Source organism: Cervus elaphus, chromosome 24 (genome assembly GCF_910594005.1).
Source record: "Cervus elaphus chromosome 24, mCerEla1.1, whole genome shotgun sequence".
Classification (NCBI taxonomy): Eukaryota; Metazoa; Chordata; class Mammalia; order Artiodactyla; family Cervidae; genus Cervus; species Cervus elaphus.
Window position 1 is genome coordinate 68649871 of NC_057838.1, and position 11815 is coordinate 68661685.

The following is an 11815-nucleotide window of genomic DNA, read 5'->3' on the forward strand; positions in this document are numbered from 1 at the left end:
TCCAGCCACACCTGAAGGACGACTCCGGGCTCTTCCCTTAAAGGAGTCGGAACATGTTTGAACTGATTTCTGCCACTTGCAGCCCTAGGACCCCAGACTCCATCTGCCTTGAATCTGCGGTGTGAGTTTATGCATGTCCCTTTCTCTGACTCCCGGGCCATCAGAAAAGGGAGCCACAGAGGAAATGATGTCTGAGGTCCCTTGGCAGCCCTGGTACTCTAGCCAGTTGCAAAGGTTAGGACTGACCCTCCCCCACCCCTGGGTACTTGGCTGGAGATGGAGAAATCAGCCCTTCTCCGAGTGAAGCCTGGAGGGTTCGTTAAAACCCAGAGGACTGGGCACTCCCGCCAGAGTCTGAGTCAGCAGGGCCGGGGTGGAGATGCTTGGGGTAGGGTCCCAGGTTCTGCATTCTAACAGGCTCCCCTCGAAGTTCAGATTGCTCCCGCCACTGACCACATTTTGAGGACCCAGACCCTAAATCTATTCCACTCTTCCCAGTTGCTTGAGATAGATAGGCCCAGCCAGGCAGGAAACCACAGCCCCTCAGTCCCCAGAGCAGACCCCCAGTTAAGGAAAAGTGCCCTTGCGACTGCAAGGAGAAGCCAGCCTTTAAACGACTAAGGTACCGGGTCTCAGCTTCGGCCTGTCCCACTGCTGACCCTTCTGGCCAGCCCTGCACCCTGGGATCTATCTAAACAATGGGGAGGCAGAAAATGCAGCCTGGGCTCTGGGCAGGCCCCATGCTGCTCTGCCAGGCGCTGTGAGCACCCCATCTCCGGCTTCTCCCCCTACCAGGCCACACGCCAGCACCCCATCCCGTGCAGCCTGGCTGGCCCCTGGCTCTCCCCGACTTACATCCGACTTGGCTGCCTTGAAAAGCCTCCTGTGGCTTTTGGACCGGGGACACCGTTCAACAGAAAACGGCTTCCCCGCTAACCGCCTTTCCAAGGTGGCACTGGCCCAGAGGGCCTGGCCTGGCTCGGCCGGCCTCCCAGCTGTGTGACCTCGGGCAAGTTACCTGCGCTCTCTGCAGCTTCAGCTTTCCACGTGCAAAAGGGGAAGGAAGGTGCCTCTGGTGATTAGGGAGACGGATTCTCCTAAGGCTCAGGGCCTGGCTTACAGAGCGTGCCCACCCCACCCACCCCAGACCAGCAACCTTGTCAGCACCCGGGAGCTGGTTAGAAATGCAGATTCTGAGGCCCCACCTTCGTCCTCCGGCCGGGGAAGGGGCGTTCTAACAAGACCCCACGTGAAGCCTCCGCCTTCCGGGTCTGAGCGCTGGCACAGGGTGCAGCTACCACCCCTGCCGTCGCTACATCCCAGGGCAGAGGCGACAACCCCGGGCCTGGGGACTGGCGGGCAGGGTCAGAGGTCATGACAGGGCAGGCGAGGGGAGAAAAGTCCTCCGGGTTCTCCCAGCCTCCCAACGGATGACCAGCCCCTGGACGGCTCAGGAGAGGGGACAGGATGTGAGGCTTAGTGAGTGGCCCACTGGCCTTAACCCGGGGTTCGGCCTGGGTAATAACACAGCAACAACATTCCAGGTCTCAGCTTTGGCGCTTTCAGCAGAGACTGGTCCTCTCTGCAGAAAGCTGAACCGTTTACATTTAAGGAGGCGAATCAGCCGCAGTCAGAGCAGAGGTTGGCAGGGGGGCTGCCCTGGGAGGCGCCTGCTGCAGCCAGGCCCACCCCCGCCCCCAGCCCCGTGGAGCTGCGCCCAGGGGGAAGTGGGCGGGTGGGTGGGGGTGGCTGAATTTCTCCAGTCCCAGCCTTGAAACACCCCCCTCAAAAGCACTAAGGGGCCCCTGAAAGGGCTGGGTGGTCCGTCTACCCTTTGCCGCCCCATCAGCCCTGCTGGAGGAATCAAGCAGGAAGGCTCCCACCTGCCTGGGGTCCATCGGCAGCTGGACTAAACCTAGGAAGGGGTGGTGGGCTGGGCAGGCTTCAGGGTGCGGGGTGAGACGGAGGGGCTCTTCAGAGAAACTGAGCCGCCAGCGGTAATAAAAACATATCCACCTTGAAAAAACACTGGCTTGATTTTACAAAACCGAGTGGACAACTTAAAACACAGGGGCGGCCCAGAGCTGCCCCTCGGAGACCATTCTGCAGTGACTTGTACCCTTTTCTTCAGGCCTGGGATGAAATGTTTGCAAAGAACTCACAACTCCCATCGGTGTGAAGTGGCAGCAGCAACAAATTCTGCTCGGTCCCCAGTGACAGAGGCTTTTTTTAAGATTCATTCTGACCTATACTCTTCTACCAAGAATATTGAGGGTTGATTTCCTTTAGGACTGACTGGTTTGATCTCCTTGCTGTCCAATGGACTCTCAAGACTGATGTGGAAGCTGAAGCTCCAATACTTTGGTCACCTGATGTGAAGAGCCGACTCGTTGGAAAAGACCCTGATGCTGGGAAAGATTGAAGGCAGGAGGAAAAGGGGACGACGGAGGATGAGATGGCTGGATGGCATCACCGACTCGATGAATATGAGTTTGAGCAAGCTCCGGGAGACAGTGAAGGACAGGGAAGCCTGGTGGGCTGCAGGCCACAGGGTTGCAAAGAGTCAGACACGACTTAGCAACTGAACAACCACATACTCTTCTACCAATGATGGAATAAAAACCCAGTTTCTTCCCCCAAGGTAGAGTTTTTCACTAAAGGCCTGTTGCGACAACTCTGCACAGAGCATCTCTGAACTCTAGCCCCCAGATCAGGTGGCCCCTTGCAGAGCGAGGGCTCGGACATTGTGAAAACCGACGGGACCACAGCTGAATCCTTAAAGGGGGCCCCACAAGACCACCGCCCCTGTGCTGATGGTGCGTGCTCCCCAACAGAGGGAGAAAAGGGTCCTTCCCCACTCCACTCAGCAGGCATTTCTCTCGGAAGCGACGCTTCCTTACGGGTTAGGACCAGAGAGGGGGAAGGGCTTGCCTAGGTCACAGAGCAAGCCAGTGGCCCAGGGCTCCCAAACCCCGATGCTGTGGTGCCCTTTAACAAGTCCTTTAACGCTCGTGGTCAGCCCCATAAGGGCTCAAGCTGGTCTGCCCTGTCCACCTGCCACCTGCCCGGGGCCCAGGACAGGGTCTGGAACTAACATTTGTGGGAAGGATGGATGGAGGTGGGTGGATGTAATTGCCAAGCCTGGACCCACTCAGATGGTCGGGTGGCTGGATAAAAGGCAAGACCTCACAGGTCTGGGTTCCAGGCAAAGAAGAGGCCCTCTGGGGCTCAGAGGAAGGCGAGATTAAGCCCACCTGGACGCAGATCATCTTTGGGGTGCTTATGATGTGCCAGCACATTAAGGGGCGGCAAGAAGCCTTCATGAAGCAGGTGGCCTCAAGCTGGCCCTGGAGGAGTGGGACTTAGGAGGGAAGGGAGGAAGGGCCTTTCGGGCTGAGGTATGGGCTGGGCTGGGAGCCCGAGGCTCGGTCTAGGAGCAGGAACCAGCTGGATCATGGGGGGCGCTGAGATGTGGGAGCAGGTGAGATCAGGTGAGGCCCTGAAGGCCAGGCTGGGGAGTTCGGACCTGATTTCACAAAGCGCTAGGGAGCCACTGCCGGCCGGGGAGCCTGACAGTGACGTGCTGCTGAGAGCTGACACCCCCAGCCCCCAGCCCCCTCTTTCCTGGCAACCCCACAAAGCCCAGGAGGCATGAGGCTGGGTGAGCAGGCTGCGGCCTTGGGCTGGGACGGCGTTCACCCTGAGAGGGGTCACCAGGTGCCATCGGGTGACCGAACGGCTGCTCTGAAGATGAAGGCCTGAGTCCACCACCAGGCGTGAGCGGCCCTGGGTCTCCAGGTGCCGACTGGCCGTGGGGCGGAAGGGCAGCGCCTTCAGGACCGCCCCCTTCCTGAGCCCTGCCCCGAAGGAGCATGACTCGGCTGAAACCCAGGGCCAGCCGCACCCTCCACCCCCAGCGGGCAGCAGCACCCTGGTGGCGTCAAGGATTTTCTGCAGGGACCCCGCTGCAGCTCTTCCGGCCTGTACGGAGGGGAGAGTGGTGGGAAGGGGAAGACTCGCAGAATGTCCCCACCAGGGACCTGCAGAGACGTGGTCCCCGCCTCCACTCAGGGAGGGCCAAGCTGGTGAGGGGGTGGGCAGAACCACAAGTTTGTGAACAAGGCCCTCTTGCCGCTGGAGGCTTCCTTCAGACCTCAGTCTCCCCATCCATTAAAAGGGTGGGCGGGTCCACTTAACTCCCTGACCCCGAAGTCCCCACACCCCCAGCCACCTTCCCTAGCGTTCCCTGCCCCTGGCGTAATGCCCTGGGATTGCTCATTAACTCCTTCCTGATACAGATCTGTCCCCAGACCGGAGCGCCTTCAGTCCAGGAGCTGGTCTGTCTGTCATCCCTCCCTCTGGCTTTCGTCCTAGGCTGGAAGCCTTGAAGAGGCTCAGTGAAAAAAGCACGTGCAGTGGAAGGAGGTGGGCAGAGACGCTGGTTGTCCTTCCAGGTCCCAGCTGTGTGACGGGCGAGAAGGCTCTTTTCTGAGGGTGGACGAAGTCTTCGAGAAGATGGAGGTGAGAACCCCCGAGTCAGGCACAGCGTTTAAATGTAGTAAGGGAGATAAGACCCGTTGGGGCTGAATAAGCATCGGTTCCGGCCCTCAGCGGCTTCTCTGACCACCCTCAGGGTAAGTTCAAAGCCGTCGGGTGGGGGCATTTCATTCATTGAACTGGCGGCACTCGGGGTGATTAAGACAGGCCAGGCTCGGTCAATGACTCCCAAATGCAGACTAGTTGTTCAGAATGGCCGGGAGACCTGTATGTTCCCACGAGCGTCAGCTCCACAGTGGTCTGCTCTTTGAATAGCGAAAATGGCAGAACCGAGAACAGGATGATGCCCTTGTCGTTAACAACAAAACAGAACCGCAGCTAGCTTGCCGAACAGATCCTGACGAACCCTGGGTCTAAGGGGAGATCAGAACTGAAATGAAAACTGATCTAAAACAGAATTAAAAGGACTATACCTAGATATCTGAGGGGTACAGCCAAAGCTGCACGCAGAGGACAATGTATACTCTTAAAGCCCTCATTGTTATTATAGGAAGGGGTAGACGCCAGAGATGAGAGACAGAATGTCAGCCAGACACACAGCCTGAAGCCTAGGCTGCACTTCTTAAAAAACGATCTTTAAGAATCACTTTTACTTTGTACAGTGTGGTATTGCTTGAGGTCTACTGTTTCTGAAATTAAAAGCCACTCTTGACAGTTTCTCAAAAAGTTAACAAATATCTACCCTACGCCCCAGCTGTTCCACTCTTAGAGAAATGAAAATAAATGCCCACAAAGAGACTTGGACACAAGGGCTCAAAAAAGCTTCATTCATAACCACCCCAAACTGGAAACAGGCCAAATGTCCATCCACAGGAGAGTGGATACAGCAAACCGAGGGGCGTCCACCCAGCGGTCCACTCCTCCGCGTAAAAGGAACAAACCGCTGACACCCTCAGCAGCGTGGATGGATCTCAAGTCCTCAAGTGGAAAGAAGGCAGACATGGAAGGGTATGCACCATATAAATCCAGCCAGTTCCAGGCCTGGCGAGCCTAACGGGTACAGAAATCAGAAACTGGTTGTCTCTGGGAGCGGGAGGGCACGAGTCCACTTCCCGGGGGGGCTGCAAACCGTCCGCATCTTGACCTGAATGGTGGCTACACAGGTGTCGCGATCCGACCAGACTAAACAAACCGTAACAGAATCTTTGCATTTCACTGAATGCAAATCATATCTCGATTTTAATATATTTTTTTAAACAGTCACAGTTGAAAACTTGGAAACATACAGATGCCCAGGCTCCAGCCCCTGGGGATTTGGGTCCTGTATGTCCAGGCCTGGGAACCTGAATGCGTACCAAGTCACCCAGGTAAACTCTGCTGCCAGACTCGGGTTAAGGCGACCTGCCCCCCGCCCACACACCCCCTCCCCTTTGCTTGCGTTGGGTGATTTCTCATCTGCGAGTCAATTTTTAGAGACAGAAGAGCGATTTCCATCCTCTCTGCTCTCCCCCTGCCCCCCCAACCCCTGCCCCTCAGCCATGGTCTCCAAACGAAGCCTCTGAGCAGGTGAGGTGGGCAGGGACGCCCTGACCCATGCCTTGTCCAGGGCGGATGGACTCCTGCTCAGGCCCCAGGGCTACCTGCTCTGGGGAGGTCAGAGGCACAGTTAATGGGCTGTGTACCTGTTAAACGGCGTGTCCAGGCCCTCACCCCGCGTTTACAACAAGAGCTCAGGGCAAGATTTGCTGGCACGGAAAATGCTTCTATGCCCTGACGAGCAGTAGCCCGGCCACCTTGGGTCCTGGACCTCAGCCTGCTCCCCCCACTCCCCACGAGGGTCTCGTGCCCCCTCAGGTTTACCCGGCTTCTATGCCGCTGCCCCTATACCCGGCCTGAAGCTATTTCTGTCTCCACTGCCCATGTGCCCAGCGCTCCACCACCTGGCTCCTATCCTGTCTCCAGCTGGGTCCCCTGTGAGGCTTGTTCGACAAACAGACTTGTCTGTGCCTTTGTGCCCGCTATGCCCCCCGGCCTGGAATGCCAGCCTGCCCTGTCCCTCTGCCAGCTCCAGCATCACCTCCTCTGAGAAGCTGGAACATCTCCTGCCTACACCCTTGGCATCTCACACCCAGGGACAGCAGTCACGGGCGGCGGGGTCACCAGCGGCGGTCATTCTGCCAAGCTCCCTCTCTCTGGGCTGCAAGCTCTTCGAAGGCCAGTATTCTACTCCAAATCTGGGGCCCGGTGAGAACAGACCAGAGCAAAGAAACGAGGAACGTTAAAAAAAAAAAAGAAGAGCTCCCACTCACACTTGAAAGCAGCGCCTCCCCCCCCCAACCCTGCCTGCCCCCCACCGGGAATCTCCACACACAGGGCTCCTCTCTAGAGAACCTGTAAATTCACTTTGGCCAAGATAAGTTGGCCATCACGGAGGAGCGAGACGTGACCCTGAAGACCTCACTGATGACCTTTGGCAGAGGTCGGGAGGCAGCCCACAGCTGCCCGCTAACCCTGGGCTTCCAAGGCCAGCCGGGGTTCCCACCCGGACCCCTCCCAGCTACAGCCTGGCTGCACCCCAGGTGTCCTCTGTCATTTATTTTCCAGCTCCTTCTTGTACACAGGAATGTGCTGAATGACTTGCGAGTGTCTTATCACTTGGGGACCTTTGGAAAGAACCTCAGATAAGCCTGACAGGGTCCCGAATTCCTTGACAAGCTGGTAGGTGGACAGTGAGCAAACACCACCCTCAGAGCCTACACTGCCAGCAGAGGGGCCCCCGGAGAGGCACAGAGAAGGGAGAATGAGTAACCAGGGCCAGAATTAAGGTGCCGAGGGGGCCCGCACACTCACCGTCCAGCCCTGAGGACCTTTGTCCCTCGTGTTCCCAGGTGCTGGTCCGATTTCAACTCTGCAGGACGTCTGTGGCTAAAGCTCCACAGGGCCCAAACTCATGGCTGGTCAGGCTTCTGAAGCCTGACCCTGGCACTGTCCAATCGAGGCCAAGTTCTCTGGGCAGCCCTCAGTTTGCCCATCTGTAAAATGGGCGCTACCCGCTCCCTGGGGCCCTCCGACTGCACGGCTGGTGCTGGACCTCCGGAGGGTGAGATGGGCAGGACGGAGCAGGGCAGGGTGCCCGCATCTGTGCCACAGGTCGTCCAAGGGCAGCCCTGGAGGACAAGAGCCCGAGGTTGCGCCTTGGCCCGAGCCACACACCACAGTGACCCGGGACCTCGTGACACCCTCTAATCGGCAGCTCCGAAGCCGAGCCCAGCTTTACAGCTTACCACAGGCTTATTCAGCCTCATCTCCCTCAATCCCCTCAAGGACGCCGTGAGGCTGGCTTGGTGTCCTTGCTGCCCGGACTGCGGAGCTGAGGTTCAGAGTGGACAGAGGAAATCACCCAAGGTCATCTGCCAGCTAATACAGAGAGAGGCGCAGTCCTTGGACTTGGCTCCCTGGGGACAAGCTCCTGCCTCTCATTCTCCAATTACCCCTTAACCAGTTTACTCCACCCATTTTACAGATGAGGAAACTGAGGCCCCCAAAAAAGGCTGCCCAAGTTCAACTGGGGCGGGGGGTGCTGAGCCAGGCCCAAGACCCCTAGCCAGTTCCCCACTCCTACCCTACAGGGGGTTCTCCGCCAGGGCCCGCCAGCTCCTCCACGCCATTCTGATGGAATTCTTCCCCCGCTGCACCCCCACAGCTCACCGCTCGCCGTGTGCCCACCCCACACTCCCCGGATGCCTCCCTGGTCGAGAGGGAGGCAGGCGGTTGCTAAGCGCTCACCACCCGCTTGCTCTCATAAAAATAAACTCCTTCTGGCTGGGAGTCTCTGGATGAGATTCCCCTCCTTTCCAGCCAAGAAAAAATTAAAAAGAAATTAAAAAAAGATCTCCCCCATGACATTTATTTGAACGGCAGCAGAGCCAAAGCAGGGGCCAATTCTCCCAAGTCCAAGTGGAGCCGCACACCACTCAACCTCAGCCCCAAGACCCTCTGTTCAAGTGTCCGGGCAGTTACTGAGCTGATTTATTTCCCCAGGCAGGAAACGGGGGCCAGGGCTGCCTCCCAAGCCTCTGGGGCTGGTCCTGGGGGAGGCCAGGAGCTGGCAGAGCCCGAGCAGTGACCAAAATAGCCCGGCCCAGCACACACCTCCCTCCGAGTGCCCGGGAGGGCAGCCCACAGGTTCCCCTCAGGTCCAGGACGAAGCCTCGGCGGACGGCGGAGGCCCCTGAGAGCCTCTCTCTGACTTCCCCTGGTGGGAGGGGGACCAGAGCCTCCAGCGCAAAAGAGGAACCCCCAGCAGGAAGGAGAGATCTCGAGAAGGATGTGTCCTGCTGTCTCTGCCCGCGGTCCGCCCGGCTCCCGGCTGTTCCTGGGGGCCTCCATCCTGCCGCTCCAGGTGGCTAGACGTTGGCACTGCCACCTGCCCGCCGCACCCGCGGAGCTGCGCCGCCCGGTCACCTCCACCCGCTCGGCCCTGCCCTGGAGAACCAGCTCTGGGGGCTTGGTCCTCCAGGCACCCGGGGACACTCGCTCAGGTACAGTCGAGGACACGCGCGTGTCCGCAACGGGGAGCCAGAGACAGAAGCCCCACTTGGGGACACACACGTGCCCAGCCAGGTACTCGGAGATACAGTCACTCACACACACACAAGTTCACACAGACGCACTCCAGGGGGCACAAGGGCACGCCTCCCAAGACTCGGCCACACAGGTATCACAGACACACACACCAGAACGCTCACACGCACCGCCCAGAGCTCAGAACAGCAGACACACTCGGGGACACGGAGATATCTGCAGACCCCCAGCGAGATGGAGACACCGGAAAACACACACACCTGGCTCCCTGCTCGAGACGCCCCAGCCCTTTCGCCGGGGAAACAATAACAGCCCCGCTGGAGGACGGAGCGGACGACCCTCCGTCCTGCCCTTGGTGGAACTGGGAGCCCCCCGGGGCGGGGAGGAGGTCGGGGCTGGCGGGGGACGCGGGGACTAGGCGGGGGCTCCGCGCGCCCGGCTCCGTCTCCCTCGGTACCTGGGGCGGCCACGGCGCTGCGCTCGGCCGAGCTCCGTTCCGCGCGCCGAGGGACTGCTCGCCGGCGCGATCTCTGGCCCGCGGGGTCTGCGCTTCGGGTTCCCTCTCGGCGGGGCCCGGCCTCGGAGCTCGCGGTCCTCGGGGCTCGACGCTGACCAGCGAGCCGGGCTGCGGCCAGGACCCAGAGCTCGGCGCTGGCGGCGGCGCGGAGGAAGCAGTAATTTATAAGCGGCTTCTTCCTGACCTCGCGTGTCTGTTGTCTGAGCAGGCAGCTCTCAGCATCACCCATCCTGCTGGGTGGAAAAATACCAGCTTGGCCGGGCCGGGGGCGGGGCCCGGGGGCGGGCCCAGGGCGGGTCTGGAGCGCCGGCCACGCCCCCACGGGGGACACACGCGCGCTCACACCCTCACACACACCCTCACACACGTACACACACACACACACGCACGCACAGGCACACACCGCACACGCACGCGCGCTCGGGCTCGGACACAAAGAGCCCCGGGCTCGCCGAGCGCGCGCGCACACAGCCTCGTGCGGCGGGCGAGCGCTCGGTCCCTGCTCCCCCCAGTGGCGCGCGCCTTTCGAGGCACCCAGTTACCGCCTGGCGCCAAGGAGGGCGGGGCGCGGGGTGCGGGTGGGGGGGGGGGCAAGATGGGGCGTCTTCAGCAGCCCCCCTCCGGTCTTCAGATGAGGGAGAGAGCCCAACCCAGCTCGAGCCACCAAGCCCACAGCTAGCCCTCCACCTGGCTCCACCGAGCAGTCGGGTCCAAACCACGCCTCTGCCCTCGTCCCAAGTCCTCTGGGCCTCTGGATGCCCCCCACCCCCCAATAAAACACCGCCCGGCCACTTTGCCCTCCCCACCTCCTCCCCCGGGGGCGTCAGGGTGACCCTGGGACAGCGCGCCCTGGCTTCTGGGCTTTGCCCCTGCTCCGTGACCTTAGGGCACTGCTCGGGCTCCCTCCCTTAACTCGTTTCCTCGGCTCTCAAATGGAACCGCGGAGAAGACGGACGGGGACTCATCTTCCCTGGCCGCGAGGAAGACCCGAGGTGAAGAGTGCAGACAGCTCAGAACAGCAGCTCCCAGCGCTGAAGTGCCAAGCAAGTGTCTATTTTTAAATGAAAATGGGGAATGTGCCATTATTCTTGTCCTTATTTGCATGGGCGGGCTGCAGAGACCGCGTGCCGGCCTGAGGGGCGCGCTGTGTGGCTTCCAGCATGCCCTTCCCCTCTCTGAGCCCCGCGCTGACCTTTCACCTTCTCTCAGGCCGCCTCTGCAGCTGGGCGGCTGTGTGCAGAGAACCTTTTGGGCTGAGGTTGAGAGAAGATATACCGAACAGGGGCCCCCCGCAGAGAGCCACCCTAGATGCCAGACCTGGCCCAGCTTGAATCCAGCGCCTGGAGGCGCTCTGGAGCGCCTCCAGAAGGCAGACGGTGGGAGTGACCCTTCATCTCTTCCCTGTCTGCTCTTTGAGGCCCCTGCTGTCCATCTTGACTTTCTAGAGGCTGCCTCCCATCCCCCAGCTCCAGCCCAGCCAGCCCCTGGCCCCCGCTTTCCCACGCCTTTCTCCAGGCCTTGCCTGATCCCCTCTGCTGACCCAGGTGCCCCTTCCTCCAGGAAGCCCCCAGGGACTGGCAGTGCCTGCAGCGTGGCAGCCGCCCCGGGTGGCGCCCCCTCTCGGCTCCCTCAGCTTTCTCCTTTGAGTTCAGAGCACGGGCACCCCTTTTACAGGTGAGGAGACCAAAGCCCCGAGGCTGGGCGGCTGAGTCCCCACCCTGCTCCCCTCTTGAGGCACATGGGGCTGTCCCTGGGCTGAAGGAGGGAGCAGACACCCCGCAGAACCTCCCCGCAGCGCGGAGCGGCAGGTCACCGTGCGGGGCACTGACTGTGGCGTTGAGGTTTGAGCTGCAAGGAGGCTTGGACTGGGCCAGCGAGCGTGGCTGGGGGGGCACTGGCGCTGAGGTGGGGAGTGGCCCGTCCCGGGCTTGGGTTTGGAAAGGCTGTTGGGACAGCTGACCTCTGGGCGGGTCAGTGTGGCGCAGTCCGTGGAGGCACCGGACCGCGGATGGGGCCCTTTCAACCGCCTGCTGTCTCCCTCCGGCCCACCCGCTCCCCGAGGGACAGGAGCTTGTCCTGTGTGCCTCGGTCGAGCGCTGGGCCTGGCACGCAGCGGGTGCATTTATCTGAGGCCCTCGAATGGCGCTGAGCTACACTGCCACTGGGCGCTGTAGATGCGTTTAACCGCCTTCACTTGCCGAACCCTCGAGACCTCAC

At 60.5% G+C, this 11815-nt stretch overlaps 1 protein-coding gene across 4 annotated transcripts in view; it reads right to left on the bottom strand.

Annotated features, from left to right (window-relative positions):
- Nucleotides 1–9853, bottom strand: part of SLC6A6 (solute carrier family 6 member 6) — an 82236-nt gene extending 72383 nt beyond the window's left edge. For 2 of the 4 annotated variants that reach the window (XM_043885757.1, XM_043885756.1), the window contains exon 1: nucleotides 9539–9674. Coding sequence is in view for 1 of the 4 variants with exons in the window: in XM_043885754.1 (XP_043741689.1) it covers nucleotides 9539–9827 (289 nt within the window). In the remaining 3 variants the exon portion in view is untranslated. Of the gene's footprint in view, nucleotides 1–9538 lie in introns of all 4 variants that reach the window. The other 2 variants (XM_043885754.1, XM_043885755.1) reach the window with 2 other exon arrangements.
- Nucleotides 9854–11815: the final 1962 nt, after the last annotated feature.